Below are 20,737 nucleotides of genomic sequence, written 5' to 3'. Positions count from 1 at the left end.
TGCCCACAGTAGTAGATATGATAGTCATCCGAACTGAATTCGCCCATTCCTGTCCATTTTAGTTCACTGATGCCTAGGATGTCAATGTTTATTCTTGCCATCTCATTTTTTACCACATCCAGCTTACCAAGGTTCATGGTTCTTACATTCCAGGTTCCTATGCAATACTTTTCTTTACAGCATTGGACTTTCCTTTCGCTTCCAGGCATATCCGCAACTGAGCGTCCTTTCGGCTTTGGCCCAGCCGCTTCATCAGCTCTGGATCTACTTGTACTTGTCCTCCGCTCTTCCCCAGTAGCATGTTGGACGCCTTCCGACATGAGGGGCTCATCTTCCAGCGTCATATCTTTTATATGCCTGTTGTCTTTGTCCATGGAGTTTTCTTGGCAGGGATACTGGAGCGGCTTGCCAGTTCCTTCTCCAGGTGGATCACGTTTGGTCCAAACTCACCACTATGAACTGTCCATCTTGACCTGTCCATAGCTTCCCTGAGTAATTCAAGCCCCTTCGCCACGACAAGGCAGTGATCCATGAAGGGCATCCTGCAGGGACCTGGTTTATTCAAACTATTGCAATAGCACAGTCTTGCTAACCAGTTGTTCAGCAGAACAGCTAGTTCGAAAAGGCTGCCAGGAGGCATGTTAGAAGGAAGATTATATACACAGCACACAATGACTCATAAAATGCCACAACACTCTTCCACTTGCATCAAGAAAGGTTACAGGTCATGGGACAAGTGGCTTAATGCGGATACAGACTCCTCTGAAATTACCTTGCAGTGTCCCAAGAATGCCCAGGTCATTTGGGTCTCATACGTCTCACTTTGATACCATGCCCATGGCAACCAGGACTTCCATGGGACTGTTGACATTTCAATCCCATATCTTACTTCCCTGGTACCAAAAGATGTCAAGGACCTTTGAGGAGATATGTGAGTTCTCACACGGATGCTAGCTCAACTCCTCCGTCTTTCTCAAAACATCACCTGCCCTTCTAGGGTCACATAAGGCTTTACACACCAGAGCTTTACACACTGCAGGAGGGTGGCATGAGGATTACAAAATGCAGGCACACAATAATCAAGCTTTAATACATTCTATCGAAAAGGCTAAATGCAATTAATACTAGGACACTTTGAATAGAATCAAAATCTATAATATCTAATATTCAATCAACGTTCACAATTTTTACACCAAGTCCTTCCTAGGAAAGCTCAGCAGGGACAGCGACCTCATCAGTGTCGCCAAATCACTCTGATCCCTCACCCCAGGCATGACGGGAAGAAAATATTCAATGAATGAATAAATCTTCATTTGCACCAGCCACCGGCCATACCAATAAAACAACAATACGATATACAAAGAATAAAAATAAAAAGTCTGTTATATAAAATAAGGTACAATGTAGGGTTTTGAGTCAATAGTCAAAATAGATCTTATTCTAATTGACCCAGCTAAAAAGCTTGCAACCTTTGCTGTCACCTGTTCATCTTGATCTGCCAAGAGAAAGGAAAATATGATGAAGGCATTAAACACCTTGGCCAAGAACTTGCAGGTCACAGTTCTGCTTATGTACTAGGAATTACTATGGGTCACCAAATGTGGCGAAGAACCCAGCGGCAATCCTCCCGTCATATTAACTGAAGTCTCCTAAAATTAAATCTGTATAAAGTCACTACTATAATTTGCCCCCAATGTGAGTTCTTTCATGGGAAGCGAGGCCGGCCCTGTGACTGAAGCTCTTTACATATTCTTGGCACTGAAATTCTTGCTGTGATTTCTTTGATGGATCTTGAGTTTGGCTTTCTCAATGAATCTCTTTCCACATTCCAAGCACTGATAGGGTTTCTCTCCTGTATGAATTCTGCGATGGGTTGTGAGATGGGCACTCTGGGTGAATTTCTTTCCACATTCCAAGCACTGATACGGCTTTTCTCCCGAATGAATCCTCTGATGGACAGTGAGCCTGCATCTCTCAATGAAGTCTCTTCCACATTCCAAGCACTGATAGGGTTTCTCCCCTGTATGACTTCTCTGATGGACAGTGAGCTGGTGTCTGTCAATGAAGCTCTTTCCACATTCGAAACATTGATATGGCTTCTCCCCTGTATGACTTCTCTGATGGACAGTGAGCTGACGTCTGTCAATGAAGCTCTTTCCACATTCTTGGCAATGATGTGGTTTCACCTCGTTGTGAATTCTTTCATGGATCGTGAGTCTGGCCTTCTCAATGAATCTCTTTCCACATTCCAAGCACTGATAGGGTTTCTCCCCTGTATGAATTCTTTGATGGATCTTGAGTTTGGCCTTTTCAATGAATCTCTTTCCACATTCCAAGCACTTATATAGTTTCACCTCGCTGTGAATTCTTTCATGGATCGTGAGTTTGGCCTTCTGAATGAATTTCTTTCCACATTCCAAGCACTGATAAGGTTTCTCCCCTGTATGAAGTCTCTGATGGACAGTAAAGTGGTTTTTTCTATTGAATCTCTTGCCACATTCCAAGCACTGATAGGGTTTCTCCCCTGTATGAATTCTCTGATGGACAGTGAGATGGCATTTTATTCTGAATCTCTTATCACATTCCAAGCAGTGATAGGGTTTTTCCCCTGTATGAATTCTCTGATGAACAGGGAGCGTCTTTCTCTGACTGAAGGTCTTTCCACACTCTTGGCACTTATAGGGTTTCTTCTCAATGGGACTTCTTTGATTTGAAGTGGAATGGGAGCTCTGACTGAAGCTCTCTCTGCACTCGGAATATGGATATGGCTTCCCCGCTGTGTGGATTTTGTCGTGGTCTCCCTTGTTGTTCAGCTCCAATTCATCACCACCTGCAACTGAGAGGGAAACGGATTACAGCCTCAGGAAGAAATGGAGCCCCAAATCATGGAGCAGTGCTAATTAATGCTTGTGACCCAGGAATAACTAAAGAGATTTAGATGTGAGGTCTTCCTACAGGGTTCACTGCCTGAGATTCATAAAGCCTGGTTATTTTCTGGGATGGATCTTGTTTGGCCCAATCATGGGATCTGTGCAATGTCTAATGTCACCCGTCTCTTTAGTCAACCAAGGCCAAAAGGAACAAGAACAGAAACAACAAATCTGACCTGAACTTCCTGAATCACTTTGAACCTACATTGAAGAAGGCCTTGTGCAGTTTAGAGGAACCTGAAAAAAATACGGAGGGGTATCTTATGTCTCCCAGAGGCTCTTTGGCTGAGCTCCTTTCCCCCTGCTCAGCACCCTGCACCTCTGGTGTCCCTGGCCCTATGAGGGGAAGGAGAGGGGTCAACTTTCCTTCTCCTCCTCCTCTGCATCTGGCCATGATGATAATGATAAAAATTATTGTAATAATCTTATTATTTATAACCCGCCCATCTGGATGGGTTTCATGCTTTGAAATGGCAGAACTGGAAAAAGAATATTGACAGGGAAAGTAGTCAACAGTCTTCCAAACAAGGCTTGCTGTGGGAGTGTTAGAATCCCAAGTGCTGTGGGTGCTGCTGTTGAGCCCCATTGAAAAATCAGAGGTTCCTCCCATAGAGATATGTCTTGAATTTCAAAGCAGATAGGATGATCCAAGAGGAAGCCTTACCGAGAGAGTCCAAGATCCCACGATTCTCCTCCATGACTTCTTTGTGCAGAGCTCTCTGGTCAGGATCCAGCAACGCCCACTCTTCATCTGCGAAATGGACAGCTACATCTTCAAAGCAAACTGGACCCTAAAAGAAAAAGGGAAAGGTTTTCCTCTTATACAACATCAAGGTGAACTGTTACACTTCTGCTCTGTTGTCTTCTGCCTCTTGATTGATGTTATGTTTCAATGGGATTCTTCTTCTGCACATTTCATTCTGGAAACATTTCCATTTGCCACATGGAACGATCCCCTTTCTTCTTTCCCTTTGTGCTGTTCTTGCCGGGTGGGGAGGACCCTCCTGATGCCCTATAGACACCTTCAAGGTGCGCAGGTGGGCAATGACAGGGGGATGAGAGGGGGAAAGCCCCCAATTGCGACTGATGGGGTGAATCCTGGCCACTGTTTGGTATGGTGTGTAAACTGCTTAGAAGCCTATTTGAGCATCCAACCCTTCTTTCCTTGGCGGTTCCTCCCACCATTCCTCTGTGTCCAACCAGCCCATGACATCCTCTTTCCCCACATGGCTCCTTCCTCCTACCTGCTCTGGTTCCACAGGGGCAGCGTCCTCTTCGCTGGCATCATTCCCGTCTCCTACGAGAGAAAAAGGTATGTGCATGCTTCACTCAGAAGGAAAACTACAGGTGGGCCTTCACAAAAGTAAGAGTAGGGGCTTCCTGTTTCCAGCAGTGGTTAATGGCTGACTCTGATATGATCAGACCTCAGCCGTGCTGATAATTCAGGGTCAGTATAATTCAGGGTAATTGGCCCTGGCAGACTCCCCAGGATGGGGGAGGACTGTCTCGATGATCCGCGGATTGCCTGAGATTGCCCACTTGCAATAAGATGCAAGTGGCAGGGCGCTGGGTCCCAGAGCGTGACACAGCTGGCACTCTCCGAAGTCACTCCCATAACCGGGAATATCTGTTTGATAAAATAATTAGATTTGGACAATAAGCAGACATAGTCTGGACTGAAGGAGACTGAGGAAAAAACCTGCAGAACTGCACAGTCCCTGGTGTTTAAGTTTGGATTTCAAAGAGATTTTCATCATGGTGTTTGGATTTACGGAGGTGATTGGTACGTTCTTTGTTTTCTTCTTAATATCTAGAATGGTTTTTCTACGCCAAGCCTCATTAAGGAACTCAATTTGTGTGCTTGTTTTTTGGAAAAGTACAGATGGACTTCTATTTATAATTAAGTACATAATTATGCAGCTTTCCTTAGACTTGAAAGACGTGATAAGGATAAAAGAAGAAATAAGATGTCGCATGCAAATATGACGCAGCATGGAATAACGAGAATTCTTCCCTTCTTTGAGGAAAGTTGGAAATATCTTCTAGTGGACTTTATAATGATTTGAGATAACAATTTGGGATAACATATGGGCATCTGTTTGCCGAATTTCTTCATTATGAGGGAGAGAGAAGGCTTAATGGATATCTAGCAGTCCCCCCTCTAGGGCCCGCAGGGGAGGGGGACTGTGTGATCCTCAGGAAAGCCAATTGATCGCCTAATGACTTATATCTGTGGAATACAGTTCCTTTACATTGCAATATTGCAAACAGTGTGCTCAACAAACGACGTGGAAATTAGGGCTTCAATAACTTTTAATTGATAGATTTGGACACCAGCCTGGATTGGAAGATTGGAATGAAGTAAGGAAAAGCTGGGCTGACAAATAGACAGTGGAAATACATATATACATACAAATAAAGCTGTACTTGATGGATGAAAGGATTTATGATTTCTGACATGATTGAGAATTCAATAACCAGGGACAGAAAATTTTAAAGTGTTAAGATCGGAATGTGGAAAATGTAAGAACAACAGAAGAAAGCAGGAACTATAGGAGAACTATAGGAACTATAGGAAATATACTTCAGAGGTCCAGACTGTAGGGATCCCAGAAAAATTAATAATTCATAATTTGGACTGTAATTTGGTTTTATTTTAGTTTATTGTTTTTAATTGGATTATATGTTAACTGGCTGTTTTTATTGGAAAATTAATAAAGATGATTTTAAAAAGGAAAGTAAGAGTAGCCACATCAATGTGGAGGCTTGTACCCATTTCACAGATTAGTTGTGCAAAAATACACCACCCCTCCTCTGGGCTCTTGGACCCCTGTGACCACCACCAAAAGATGAGAATAATTCACGGATTAGTTTCAAAAATCCACAAAGTGTGATTAAATGGAGAAAAAACTCCTTCCTCCTTACCCAGTGGCCTGTCTCTGGAGTCCAACGGAGTTCTCTCTACCTCAGAGGAATCCAGACCCATTTCTGGAAACTGATCCTTCCCCTGCAAGAGTAACAAGCATTCAAAAGAATCAGAAGTGGAATGGCAAAGGACACCAACACTTTAGGGGTATCGGATATCATTCCTCGGATGCTTTCCAAAAAAAGGATGACAAAATGAGTAGAGAATTGGGGGATACTCTCCCTCAAGTTCGGAGCCCCTTGGGAGTATCCAGAGGAAAGTCTCTCTCACCTGCTTTCTCTCCTCTGCCTGACTCAGGAGGAAACCTTCGGCCAGGGCCACCGCCTGGGAACTGGTCTCCGCTCCACATTCCTTCACCCAGCTCTCCATCTCTGGGGGAAGGACAGCCAGGAACTGCTCCAAGATCACCAGGTCCAGCATCTCAGCTTTCGTGTGGGTTTCTGGTTTCAGCCACTGACGGCAAAGGTGGTAGAGTCGGCTGCAAACCTCTCGGGGTTCTTTGGCCTCCTGGTAGCAAAGCCGCCCGAGATGCTGGCTCTGCACATCTGAGCGGAGGGTGTCCTCCTCACCCAGGATCCTTTGGACAGACTTCCCCCAGAATCCTCCATGGCTAAGAGTTTGGATGGAATGAAGTCTTCCTGCTTCAGGCCCAGCTGACTCTTGCTCTTCCATCTCTGTTCTCTGGACACCTCCAAGAAATCGAAGGAATTCCCTACGTCTTCTGCCAAGTTCTGCCTGTCCTAATGAGAGGTTTTACCAAATCCTAAAAAGCAAATATATGTTTCTAATATAAAATTAATACACAGTCAGGTGAAAAGAAAAGTTCTCTGGGCAAGCAAGGATGAGTCTTGCTAGGAACCAGGGCTGGATTGCACCACAACTCAGACTGAGCTTTGAATGGATGAGTGAGTCATCTGTACTAAGTGTAACTGGGACCCAAGGCAATGGTGGGGGTCCCTCCCACCCCCAAATGTCAGGGCACATTTCTTTCCTGCTTCTGCCCCATGTTCCAGCACTTGCAATCTCCCACATTCTCAAGACTCCTGGGGTGGATCCCTCTTTCTTTATTTTCAGGGCCACATCTTTACCTGGTCAGGCACCTAAGGACCAGAACTTCACCTGGCCAAAGAACAGGTGGGTGGGAGCAAGTAACTTTTGGTTGGGCCAAAGGACAGTGTTAAAAAAAAGAGATTTACCTTCTTTCTGTGATTGTAATTAGATTTGTACTCTTCTTAATATTGTGATTTACTGTTTTAATCTGCCATGGGAATTTTGGGTGAAGATCAAGTAATTGATTGTGATGATTGGTGGGGGGAGGAACTTGTAACAGGAGGAGGGGAGACCCCTATTCCTCTTCACCAGCCAGAATCATCCCTACCTCTTGGCCTCTTGGCGTGCTCCTGCCTCTGAGTCTAGATTGCTCTCTACCACAGATTCCCTCTCCTCACTAAGCCCCGTTACCTCTTCAGCTTCAGATTCCTCCTCCTCCCAGTCTTCTTCCTCTCACCACTCATCATTGCCCCCCAAACCCCTCCCCTGGCAAAGAGCTGCCTTCCCTTGGGGGTTCCCCAGCTGCTTCCCCTCACCATTCCTCTGTGCCCACCCAGTCCATGCAGCTCCCTCCTTGCATCCTTTATTCTGTTACAACCAGGATGGACTCTACTTTCCTTTTGGGTGAAGACAGTCCAGCCTCCTGTTCTCACTGAGGCCAACCTGGAGCCTCTTTTGGGCAGCCCACCAGCAGGGCTGCAGCCCAAGGGCAACTCTCTCTCCCCCTGCACTTCCCAGCAGCTGGCATTCAGAAGCATGGCTGCCTCCAACTTTGGGGGCCAGGAGCCATGGCTAGCCCTCTGCTCCCCCCTGAATTGGCCTCATCCTCCTCTAAAGGACTGCACACTGTGACATGGAAGGACTTTGTCATAGAGGACAAGATTTTAGTTCAACCCCAAATGTTTCCACCTGGGCTAATGGATGTGACTGATTCCTCAGTCCTATTGGGATTCCTTTCCATGCCCTTTTCTTCCTGACTCAGTGCCCCCCCTCCCCAAAAGAGCAAGGGGCTTGCTAAGGAAGAAGAGAGTTGCAGACCTCCTTCTACCTGCAGAATCTCTGGTTTTGCAGAGGGGAAGGGGGGGGGCCGAACCTCTTGGGGATCCCCCTGCAGGAGCTGAGCAGGCTCCCCATGGACCCGCCCCCTGCAGCCCTGGGACACCCCCCGCCCCACTTCTCCCCAATGCACCCTAAGGCAGAAAAGAGAGGAAACTCACCAGGTCTCTGAAGGGAAACTGAGGCAGCTCCTGCAGAGGAAACGAAAACCCCCTTCCCCCTCTTGCAGGGAGGAACCTGGGAAAGGGGGAGGGGCTTTTGCTCGGGAGGACCTCGTCCCTCCCTTTATTTCCTGTCCTCTCTAGCAATGCAGCTCAGTTCCTTTTAACCCTTGCAAGGTGGAGCAAACCAAGCTCACATTCTCTCTCTCAGGAGCCCAGGAGGAGCCACGTGAATTGCAGAAATCAACCAGAATAAGGCAGAAGAATTGATAGAACACGAGTCTCTCTGATCTCAGGGCCTTGGGTTCGAGCTCCACGTTGGGCAAGAGATTCCTGCGTGGCCGGGGGTTGGGCTAGATGACTTTGGGGGTCCCTAAGAAGGATGTCTTCGTGGCTGGCCTTCTGCGCTGTTCCTTTGAACCCTTGCAAAGCGGAGCTCCCCAGGCTCCCTTTTCTCTCTCTCAGGAGCCACGCAGCCAGAGGGGTCTTCTTTGGGGGACCCTCGTGGCTGCCCTGCACCCTCCCCTGCAGCCCGGGGACTCCCCCATCTCCCCAAGGCAACCTAAGCGGGAAGAGAAGGGAGACTCTCCGGATCCCAGAAGGCGCCACCGAGGCAGCACTTGCAGTCCTCTCTAGGAATCCAGCTCAGTTCCTTTTAACCCTTTGCACTCCCAGCTCCCCTCTCTCCCTCTGCAAAGCATGGCGTGCACGCACGGGGGTCTCCTTTGGGGGACCCTCTGGGCTGGCTTCTGAGCTGTCCCCTCCCTTGGAAACAGAAGCAGGAGGAGCACGGAAGGTCCGGAGGGGGAGAGGCTCTGCAAGGACATCCTCCTGGGGGGCCTTTTCCTCGCCAAGCTCTCCGGGCACCAGCCTGGCTTTCCTTTGGATGCCAACAGCACCCTGAAGGGACTGAGACCTGAACTCTGAGGTCAAACACTGCCTTAAAACCGCACCAGCCTCTTCCCAACCCCATTTCCTTCGGCCTTACTCTCTTATGTTTTCTTCCTAATAAAGCATTTTCCTTGTGATAGTTGCTTGTTGTTGTTAAGTCTTGTCCGACTCTTCGTGACTCCATGGACCAGAGCACGCCAGGCACGCCTATCCTTCACTGCCTCTCGCAGTTTGGCCAAACTAATGCTAGTTGCTTTGAGAACACTGTCCAACCATCTCATCCTCTGTCGTCCCCTTCTCCTTGTGCCCTCCATCTTTCCCAACATCAGGGTCTTTTCTAGGGAGTCTTCTCTTCTCATGAGGTGGCCAAAGTACTGGAGCCTCAGCTTCAGGATCTGTCCTTCCAGTGAGCACTCAGGGCTGATTTCTTTGAGAATGGATAGGTTTGATCTTCTTGCAGTCCATGGGACTCTCAAGAGTCTCCTCCAGCACCATAATTCAAAAGCATCCATTCTTCAGCAATCAGTCTTCTTTATGGTCCAGCTGTCACTTCCATACATTACTACTGGGAAAACCATAGTTTTAACTATACGGACCTTTGTCGGCAAGGTGATATTTGCTACTTTCCCAAATAAAGACAACTCTTCTTGTGATATGTGGAAGCTCTAGATAAACTTACATATACGTATTTTCCGGCATATAAGACGACTGGGCGTATAAGACGACCCCCAACTTTTCCAGTTAAAATATAGAGTTTGGGATATACTCGCCATATAAGACTACCCCTCTTCCAACGCACACCAAATAAAAATTTAAAAAACATCAAATTTGATTTCAATATGGTCATTTTAATTCAAATGCTTATGACACGCAGGTACTTAGCAGGAAAACTGTCACTTACAAAACATAAGGCTGTTTGTCATCAAACATGTAAACATAAAACAGTGAAAGTGGATTAAACTTTCCCTAATTTTGTTTGTTTTCTAAGCTGTCAACCAAACTGGAACTGATGATGATAGGAGGAAGATAACAAACAATAGAGAGCAAGTGCCGGGCCAGTCCCTGGCGAGTTAGCAACGCCCATCATAACTGCAAGCTACGGTATTTTTACAGGTTTTGCTGGCGTGACAGTTTCCCTTTAAAAGCCTTCAAAATCCTCCTCTTTGTCATCTGATATCATAAGTCCATCAATGATATCTTGTGGTACATTTGTAAGGCAGTCATTGTATGGATTGAATTCCGTATCTGATGGTGTGGTCTCAGCTTCGGCCTCCTCTTCATCTTGCAACAAGTAGTTGTCCTCCATACCATCTAATGAATTGGATATGCCACACTTCTTGAAAGACTTGATTACTGTTTCTGCATCAATATCATTCCAGGCTTTTATTACAGACTTGCACAAAACATCCAACTGTGGAGCACACATGTTTCCTGCTTTTGTGAATGACTTTTTGCCACTAACCATTCATTCCACTGTTCTCGAATGTGATCTTTAAATGGCTTGTTTAGGCACATATCCAATGGCTGTACCAACGATGTCAATCCTGCAGGGATAACTGCCGCATCTGTGTTTAGTCTTGCAAGCTGCTCCAGAGAAGTCTTGTTTTCTGCTGCTCCAGAGAAGCGGACATGGGGCAATGGATTCAAACTACAAGAAAGAAGATTCCACCTAAACATTAGGAAGAACTTCCTGACAGTAAGAGCTGTCCGACAGTGGAATTTGCTGCCAAGGAGTGTGGTGGAGTCTCCTTCTTTGGAGGTCTTTAAGCGGAGGCTTGACAGCCATCTGTCACAAATGCTTTGATGGTGTTTCCTGCTTGGCAGGGGGTTGGACTGGATGGCCCTTGTGGTCTCTTCCAACTCTAGGATTCTATGATTCTAAGCCTTTGCTTGGTTCTGGGAGTTAAATGAGCCCTGAACGTATCCCACACCAGTAGTCTACGTTTTTGAATAAGTCCACCTGGTCGCCTGCTCCATACATTATCAAGCCATAGCTTTACCCCTTCTTCATGCATCCTGCCGTTTTCATTCACATGTACAAAACAACCAACAGGGAACTTGAGTTTTGGCATTGTTTTCCTTTTAAAAATAATCATTGGTTTCAGTTTGGCGCCATCAGCTGTGCATCCTAGTACCACTGTAAAACTGGACTTCTCATGTCCTGTTGTTTTAATTAAAATTGTTTTTTCACCTTTTTGATGGACAGTTTTATTTGCAATCATATCAAAATTCATTGGAGTTTCATCCATATTTCCAATACTACTTAACGCATAGCCATGTTTAGTGCGCTGCAGTATTACGTATTGATGGAAACTATCTACTTTGCTATCAAGATCTGCACGTGATTTTGGGGGCAATTTTTGTCTTTTGCCTCAGTACCATATCATATTATGCCTTCTCATTAATCTAGTACACCAGGATACAGTGGCCTTAAATCCGTTGCTGTGATCTGGGTTAGATTTGGCCCACTGAAGTGCAAACAAACGTATTTCATTTCGTGTCACTACATAACCGTTTTGGCGATGCTCATTCACCATGTCTGCTACATGTTTTTCGAGTTCTGGCCAATGTGGTCTGCCTCTTCTTAATGCACACTTACCCCTTGGCATGCCCTTTAACGCTATTTCATTTGCTTTCCAGTCCCGAACCATCTTTTCTGTTACTCCGTATTGCCTTGCAGCAGCGCAGTTATTATGTTCCATGGCAAAGTTTACAACTTTAATTTTGAAACTGGCTTCATATTTCTTTCTTCTTGCTGGGGGAGCCATGATGGGGTTTTGACTGTTGGACATTTGTATACTGCACTGTATGTTCCGCTTGCGCGGCTTCTGGTTGGCTGCAGGAAACTCCTGCAGCGAATCAGAAGCCGTGGATCCCTCTCGACGGGCAGCAACGCTGGCGCGGCTTCTGGTTGGCTGCAGGAGCTCAGCCCCTGTGTGATTGGTGGGATTCCGCCAGCAGGCTGACCAATCCTGCAGGCCTTTGACCTTGAGACGGGTGGGAATTCGTCCTCTCTTCTCTCTGCACTCGGAATATGGATGTGACTTCCCCACTGTGTGGATTCTGTCGTGGTCTCCCTCTTTCTTCTGCTCCAATTCATCACCACCTGCAACTGAGAGAGAAACAGATTGGAGCCTCAGGAAGCAATGGAGCCCCAAATCATGGAGCAGTGCTAATTAATGCTTGGGACCCAGGAATAACTAAAGGGGGTTAGATGTGAGGTCTTCCTACAGGGTTCACTGTCTGAGATTCAAAAAGCCCGGTTATTTTTTGGGATGGATTTTGTTTGGCCCAATCATGGGATCTGTGCCATCTCCAATGTCGCCCGTCTCTTTAGTCAAGCAAGGACAGAAAAAAGCAAGAACAGAAACAAAAAATCTGACAGAAGCTACTTGAACTTCCTGAATCACTTTGAAGCCTGCATTGAAGAAGGCCTTGTGCAGTTTAGAGGAGCCTGAAAAAAATACGGAGGGGGGGTATCTTATCTCCCCCAGAGGCTCTTTGGCTGAGCTCCTTTCCCCCTGCACAGCACCCTGCGTCTCTGTCAGCCCTGGCCCTATGAGGGGAAGGAGAGGGGTCAGCCTTCCTCCTCCTCCTCCTCTGGAGGCCCTTCCTGTGCTGCTGCCCCCTGATGAAGGGGTCCTGATGCGAGGCTGTGGGGATGAATACAGGCCAGCCCTTCAAGAGCAAGTGGGGGGCCATTATGGAGGGGGATAGGCATGATAATAATAATAATTGTACAGTGGTGCCCTGCTAGACGAATGCCTCGCAAGACAAAAAAGTCAATGGGGCTGCTTCGCAAGATGAAAAATTTTCGTCTTTTTTTTTCGTTTAGCGGAGCGCAGCTGTCATTGCTGCTTCGCTAGACGACAAAACCGCTAGATGAAAAAATTCGTAGAACGAATTATTTTCGTCTAGCGGGGCACCACTGTAATAATTTTATTATTTATAACGTGCACATCTGGCTGGGTTTCATGCTTCGAAAAGGCAGAAAGTTAGGAAGAATATTGACAGGGAAAGCAGTCCAAACAAGGCTTGCTGTGGCAGTGTTAGAATCCGAAGTGCTGTGGGTGCTGCTGTTGCGCCCCATTGAAAAATCAGAGGTTCCTCCCATAATGTTTTGAATTTCAAAGAATATTGGATGATCCAAGAGGAAGCCTTACCCAGAGAGTCCAAGATCCCACCATTCTCCTCCATGACTTCCTTATGGAGAGCTCTCTGGTCAGGATCCAGCAGTGACCACTCCTCGTCTGTGAAATGGACAGCTACATCTTCAAAGCACACTGGACCCTAAAAGAAAAAAGGAAAGGTTGTCCTCTTTGACAACATCAAGGTGGACTCTTACACATTGCTCTGTTGTCTTCTGCCTCTGAACTGATGGTATGTTTCAATGGGATTCTTGTTCTGCACATTTCATTCTGGACACATCCCCATTTTCCACATGGAAGGATCCCCTTTCTTCTTTCCCTGTGTGCTGCTCTTACCGGGTGGGGATGACCGTCCTGATGCCCCATAGACACCTTCAAGGTGCGCAGGGGGGCAATGACAGGGGGATGAGAGGGGGAAAGCCCCCTTGTGCGAATGATGGTGTGAATCCTGGCCACTGTTTGGTATGGTGTGTAAACTGCTTAGAAGCCTTTTTGAGCATCCAACCCTTCTTTCCCACCATTCCTCTGTGTCCAACCCACCCATGACCTCCTCTTTCCCCACATGGCTCCTTCCTCCTACCTGCTCTGGTTCCACAGGGGCAGCTTCCCCTTTGCCACCAAGAAAAGATGGACAAACAGGTCTTGCTGGCATCGTTCTATCTCCTACGAGAGAAAAAGGTAGGTGCATGCTTCACTCAGAGGGAAAACTACAGGTGGGCCTTCCAAAAAGTAAGAGTAGCCACGTCAATGTGGAGGCTTGTACCCATTTCTCATATTAGTTCTGAAAAAACACATCTCTCTTCCTCTGGGTTCTTGGACCCTTGTGGCCTCCACCAAAAGATGAGAATAATTCACGGATTAGTTTCAAAAATCCACAAAATGTGATTAAATGGAGAAAAAACTCCTTCCTCCTTACCCAGTGGCCTTTCTCTGGAGTCCAACGGAGTTCTCTCTACCCGAGACGAATCCGAACCCATTTCTGGAAACTGATCCTTCCCCTGCAAGAGCAACAAGCATTCAAAAGAATTAGATTAGAAGTGGAATGGCAAAGGACACCAACACTTTAGGGGTATCGGATATCATTCCTCGGATGCTTTCCAAAAAAAGGATGACCAAATGAGTAGAGAATTGGGGGATACTCTCCCTCAAGGTCGGAGCCCCTTGGGAGTATCCAGAGGAAAGTCTCTCTCACCTGCTTTCTCTCCTCTGCCTGACTCAGGAGGAAACCTTCGGCCAGGGCCACCGCCTGGGAACTGGTCTCCGCTCCACATTCCCTCACCCAGCTCTCCATCTCTGGGGGAAGGACAGCCAGGAACTGCTCCAAGATCACCAGGTCCAGCATCTCAGCTTTCGTGTGGGTTTCTGGTTTCAGCCACTGACGGCAAACGTGGTAGAGTCGGTTGCAAACCTCTCGGGGTCCTTTGGCCTCCTGGTAGCAAAGCCGCCCGAGATGCTGGCTCTGCACATCTGAGCGGAGGGTGTCCTCCTCACCCAGGATCCTTTGGACAGACTTCCCCCAGAATCCTCCATGGCTAAGAGTTTGGATGGAATGAAGTCTTCCTGCTTCAGGCCCAGCTGAGTCTTGCTCATCCATCTCTGTTCTCAGGACACCTCCAAGAAATCAAAGGAATTCCCTACGTCTTCTGCCAAGTTCTGCCTGTCCTAATGAGAGGTTTCAGCAAATCCTAAAAAGCAAATACATTTTTCTGATATAATTTAAAAAATGTATTTTTATTAAACAAATTTAAACAAAACATATTATCAATCAATCCAACAAATTACCTCCCCCCCCCCTTCTTGGACTTCCCTCAGCTCCCTTCTTTGATTTGTTTATACATGTTGTTTCTGCATGTTATAAAATTGTACATATCCTTATCATATCTTTAAATATCCTACTAATAAAGTTGTGAATGTTTATATGTTAAGTTTGCCATTTCCGCATAGCTCATCAGTTTCTCTTGCCATTGTTCTTTCGTTGGGATTTCCTCCTTCTTCCAACCTTCTGCTAATAAAATTCTTGCCGCTTTTGTGGCATACATAAATAGGCTCCTGGTTTTCTTTGACCAATCTTGACCTAAAACCCCTAATAAAAATGCTTCTGGTTTTTTAACAAAAGTCATTTTTGTTATGTATTGGAGTTCTCACCCTAGGCCACTAGGGGTGTGTGTATATAGTTCACTCTGCTGCAGTTCTCACTCAGGTCCGCACATGCAAATGAGGGATTGAAAGTGACGTTCAGGGATTGGGTAACTACAGAAAGTTGTTACTGTTGCTTGTGGCTGAGTTCTATATCAGCAGGCTGCTGAGCCCTTCAGTTCAGTCCTGTTCCAGCCTGAGAATAAACAGAGCTGCTTGGAGAATCACTGTGTCGTCTGCTATGTCCACCCACTGTTTAATAATTTTGCACATTTTTTTCCAATTCATTTTACCGTATATTCCGGCGTACAAGACGACCCCCAAACTTTTCCTGTTAAAATGTAGTGTTTGGGATATACTCGCCTGAGGACAGCAGTGAAGCGAAATAGTGTCCTTGTATCCTACTTCCTCCATCTCTGCCTCTCAGATCTCGCTCCGGAAAGCAGGAAAGGGCTGGGAGTAGAGGGGGTGGGGTGGTGGAGGACCAAAGAGAAGACTTCTGAGTGTTCCCCCGCACCACCACGCGCAAGGGAGGAGGGAGTAGGGAACTTGCAGAGAAATTAAGGCAGGCATTTGTGCAGGATTTTTGGGGTTTCAAGAGCAATGGGTGGTGCTTTTTTCTTCTTGGAATGAGGCTATTATGCAAGCGGCTGGTCCTTTTCTATGTGGAGAGGCAGAGATCAGCCAGCAGGGAGGGGCGGGGGGGGAATAGAGCTGAAGTGGGGGGAAGCTTCAGAGTAAGAGTCTCACTGGCTGAACGACTAAAAGCCAAGAAGGATCAGCTTGGGGGTTATCTGAGCGTGCCCCCCACCCTACCCTGCGTTCCTGCAAGGGTGAGAGAGACAGAGAGAGAGAGGGTGTTGATCCACCATATAAGACGACCCCCCCGACTTTGGATAACATTTTTCGGGGTTAAAAAGTCATCTTATACGCCAGAATATATGGTATATCATCTCCGAATATTTTTTAACTTCTCTGCATTCCCACCACGTATGACAAAAGGTCCATTCTTTTCCAACATATGTTTGACCCAGTTTTATACATTTTTACCATTTTGTCTGGTGTAATATACCATCTGTACATCATCTTCCTATAATTTTCCTTCAAAAAGGAGCAGTCTGTGAATTTCTGATTTACTTTCCATAATTTTCCCCAGTCCTCAAATTGAATATTATGCATTTTTCTGATATAAAATTAATACACAGTCAGGTGAATTGAAATGTTCCCCGGGCAAGCGAGGATGAGTCTTGCTAGGAACCCGGGCTGGATTGCACCACAACTCAGACTGAGCTTTGAATGGATGAGTGAGTCATCTGTACTAAGTGTAACTGGGACCCAAGGCAATTGTGGGGGTCCCTCCCACCCCCAAATGTCAGGGCACATTTCTTTCCTGCTTCTGCCTCGTGTTCCAGCACTTGTAATCTCCCACAATCTCAAGACTCTTGGAGTGGGGTCCCTCTTTCTTTATTCTGAGGGCCAGATCTTCACCTGGCCAACCCTGAGAGCCAAGTGGGTGGAGCCAAAGAACAGGTGGGTGGGACAAAATAACATGTGGGTGGGGCTAAAGGACAGTGTTAATAAATGAGAGATGTAGGATTTGCCTTCTTTCTGTTTTGTAATTAGTTTTATACTCTTCTTAATATTGTGATTTACTGTTTTAATCTGCCATGGGAATTTTGGGTGGACATCAAGTAATTGATTGTGATTATTGGGGGGGGGGAAGCTTGTCAAAGGAGGGGGGGAGACCCCTATTCCTCTTCACCAGCCAGAATATCATCCCTGCCTCCTGGGCTCCCTCATCCGACTCTCCTGCCTCTGAGTCTAGATTGCTCTCTGCCACAGATTCCCTCTCCTCACTAAGCCCCATTACCTCTTCAGCTTCACATTCCTCCTCCTCCCAGTCCTCTCCCTCTGACCACTCATCATTGCCCCCAAACCCCTCCCCTGGCCCTGATCCGCCTTCCCTTGGGGTTCCCCAGCTGCTTCCCCTCACCATTCCTCTGTGCCCACCCAGTCCATGCAGCTCCCTCCTTGCATCCTTCATTCTGTTACAACCAGGATGGACTCTACTTTCCTTTTGGGGGAAGACAGTCCAGCCTCCTGTTCTGACTGAGGCCAACCTGGAGCCTCTTTTGGGAAGCCCACCAGCAGGGCTGGAGCCCAAGGGCAACTCTTTCTCCCTGCACTTCCCAGCAGCTGGCATTCAGAAGCATGGCTGCCTCCAACTATGGGGGCAGGAGCCATCGCTAGCCCTCTGCTCCTCCCTGAATTGTCGCCATCCTCTTCTACAGCCATCTGGCTTGGTGGCCATCCCTTCCTCCTGTGGGAGGGAGTTCCATGGGTCTAACGGAGCACTGTGGCATGGAAGGATTTTGTTTTATCATAGAGGACAAGGTTTTCGTTCAACCCCCCAAATGTTTCCACCTGGGCTAATGAACGTGACTGATTCCTCAATCCCAACGGGATTCCTTTGCATGCCCTTTTCTTCCTGACTCTGTGACCCCCCCCCTCCCCAAAGGGGCAAGCGCCATCTTGATGCTAAGGAAGAAGAGAGTTACACACCTCCTGCTACTTGCAGCCTCCCTGGTTGTGCAGAGAGGAAGGGGGGCAATAAATCTTATCCCTGGATTGGGGATCCCCCTGCAGGAGCTCCCCATGGACCCACCCCCTGCAGCCCTGGGACTCCCCTGCCCCACTTCTCCCCAATGCACCCTAAGGCAGAAAAGAGAGGAAACTCACCAGGTCCCTGGAGGGAAACTGAGGCAGCCCCTGCAGAGGAGACGGAAGCCCCCTTCCACCTCTTGCAGGGAGGAACCTGGGAAAGGGGGAGGGGCTTTTGCACAGGAGGACCTTGTCCCCCCTTTGTTGCCTGTCCTCTCTAGGAAAGCAGCTCACTTGAGGAGCCCAGTAGGAGCCACATGAATTGCAAAAATCAACCCAAATAAGGCAGGAGAGCTCAGTTGGTAGAACATGAGTCTCTTTGATCTCAGGGTCTTGGGTTCGAGCCCCAGGTAGGGCTAGAGATTTCTGCGTGGCCGGGGGTTGGGCTAGATGACTTTGGGGGTCCCTAAGAAGGATGACTCCATGGCCCTCATGGCTGGCCTTCTGCGCTGCTCCTTTGAACCCTTGCAAAGCGGAGCTCCCCAAGCTCCTTTTCTTTCTGTCTGTCTCTCTCAGGAGCCACGCAGTCAGAGGGGTCTTCTTTGGGGGACCCTCCTGGCTGCCCTGCACCCTCCCATGCAGCAGGAGGAGCACGGAAGGTCCGGAGGGGGAGAGGCTCTGCAAGGACATCCTCCAGGCGGGCCTTTTCCTGGCCAAACTCTCCGGGCACCAGCCTGGTTTTCCTTTGGATGCCAACAGCACCCTGAAGGGACTGAGACCTGAACTCTGAGGTCAAACGCTGTCTTAAAACCGCACCAGCCTCTTCCCAACCCCATTTCCTTCGGTGTTACTGTCTTATTTTTTCTTCCCAATAAAGCATTTCCCTTTTGATATTTGATACTTTCCCAAATAAAGACAACTCTTCTTGTGATATGTGGAAGCTCTAGTTAAAATTACACCATGTATCACCATGTAGAACTACAATCACTTCCAGAAGACATTCAAAAACTGAGGCCAAAAGAAAAAATGGAAAAACATGCAGCGGAAGACTTCCGATGTCCAAGGAGTATTCAAAAACTGAAACAATTACTTCTGGGTTTTTGGCATTCAAAAATTGAAACGTTCAGCTTCGAAGACACTAAAAAAACAGAGGTTCAGCTGTATATAAAATAAACTTTATTTGTCTAGTATACTTTAGTTGTCACTATATAGCCTTGCTTCTCGCGCCTTACAATCAGCGACGGAAATGAGGATGGAAACTTTGCGCCTGGGATGCAATATTTTATTAAAACAATGCAATGAGATTCTAGTCCCTCTTTAAAAGCATTCCTGCCCTTAGCTAGGGCTAGGGACAAAAGTGAGAGCTGTTTCCTAGTTCTGCCTGATCTCTCAGCGGCCTTTGACACCATCGACCATAACATCCTTCTGGACCGTCTAGAGGGTCTGGGAGCTGGGGGCACTGTTATACAGTGGTTCCGCTCCTTCCTCCTGGGCCGTGTCCATAAAGTGGTGTTTGGGGTTGAGTGTTCAGACCCCTGGGCTCTCACTTTTGGGGTGCCTCAGGGTTCTGTCCTCTCCCCCATGCTTTTTAATATCTAAATGAAGCCGCTGGGAGAGATCATCAGGGGGTTTGGGCTGGGTGTTCATCAGTATGCGGATGATACCCAGCTCTACCTCTCTTTCAAATCAGAACCAGTGAAGGCCGTGAAGGTCCTGTGTGAGTGCCTGGAGGCAGTTGGAGGATGGATGGCGGCTAACAGATTGAGGTTGAATCCTGACAGGACAGAAGTACTGTTTTTGGGGAACAGGAGGAGGGCAGGTGTGGAGGACTCCCTGCTCCTGAATGGGGTAACTGTGCCCCTGAAGGACCAGGTGCGCAGCCTGGGAGTCATTTTGGACTCACAGCTGTCCACGGAGGCGCAGGTTAATTCTGTGTCCAGGGCGGCTGTCTACCAGCTCCATCTGGTACGCAGACTGAGACCCTCCCTGACCGCGGACTGTCTCGTCAGAGTGGTGCATGCTCTGGTTATCTCCCGCTTGGACTACTACAATGCGCTCTACGTGGGGCTACCTTTGAAGGTGACCCAGAAATTGCAATTAATCCAGAATGCGGCAGCTAGACTGGTGACTGGGAGTGGCTGCCAGGACATAACACCGGTCCTGAGAGATCTGCATTGGCTCCCAGTACGTTTCTGAGCACAATTCAAAGTGTTGGTGCCGACCTTTCAAGCCCTAAACGGCCTTGGTCCTGTATACCTGAAGGAGCGTCTCCACCCCCATCATTCAGCCCGGACACTGAGATCCAGTGCCGAGGGCCTTCTGGCGGTTCCCTCACTGCGAGAAGCAAAACTACAGGGAACCAGGCAGAGGGCCTTCTCGGTAGTGGCGCCCGCCCTGTGGAACACCCTCCCATCACAGGTCAAGGAGATAAACAACTACCTGACATTCAGAAAATACCTGAAGGCAGCCCTTTTTAGGGAAGTTTTTAATGTGTAATATTTTTGTATCTGATTTTTGTTGGAAGCCGCCCAGAGTGGCTGGGGAAATCCAGCCAGATGGGCGGAGTACAAATAATAATAATAATAATAATAATAATAATAATAATAATAATAATAATAATTATTATTATTATTATTCCCTTGACTTAAGCTTCTCACAGAAGAAAGGAAAATGTAAAGTATGTGAATAGCTCGTGTGGTAAAAATTTCCTTCTACATCACCAGTTCGTGACCCAGCAGAGGGAATACCTGAAACAAAAACTCAGAACCAAGAGAATGAGAGCAATCTCAGCATCCTGCAGGGACCTGGTTTATTCAAACTATTGCAATAGCACAGTCT

The 20,737-nt window shown here is 47.3% G+C and overlaps 1 protein-coding gene across 2 annotated transcripts in view; it reads right to left on the bottom strand.

Annotated features, from left to right (window-relative positions):
• The window catches only part of LOC117051818 (zinc finger protein 850-like), an 87,183-nt gene that overhangs the window by 62,030 nt on the left and 4,416 nt on the right, over positions 1 to 20,737 (bottom strand). Inside the window, exons 1-2 of one of the 2 annotated variants that reach the window (XM_033158503.1) lie at positions 4,175 to 4,212; positions 3,595 to 3,721 (exon numbers count right to left, since the gene is read on the bottom strand). In XM_033158503.1, the coding sequence (XP_033014394.1) occupies positions 3,595 to 3,628 (34 nt within the window). In that variant the 5' untranslated portion in view covers positions 3,629 to 3,721; positions 4,175 to 4,212. Of the gene's footprint in view, positions 1 to 3,594; positions 3,722 to 4,174; positions 4,213 to 20,737 lie in introns of those variants that run through there. The other variant, XM_033158502.1, reaches the window with a different exon arrangement.

Source organism: Lacerta agilis, chromosome 8 (assembly GCF_009819535.1).
Source record: "Lacerta agilis isolate rLacAgi1 chromosome 8, rLacAgi1.pri, whole genome shotgun sequence".
Classification (NCBI taxonomy): Eukaryota; Metazoa; Chordata; class Lepidosauria; order Squamata; family Lacertidae; genus Lacerta; species Lacerta agilis.
Note: the sequence above shows the minus strand (reverse complement) of the source record. Positions and strands in the feature narration are given on the sequence as shown.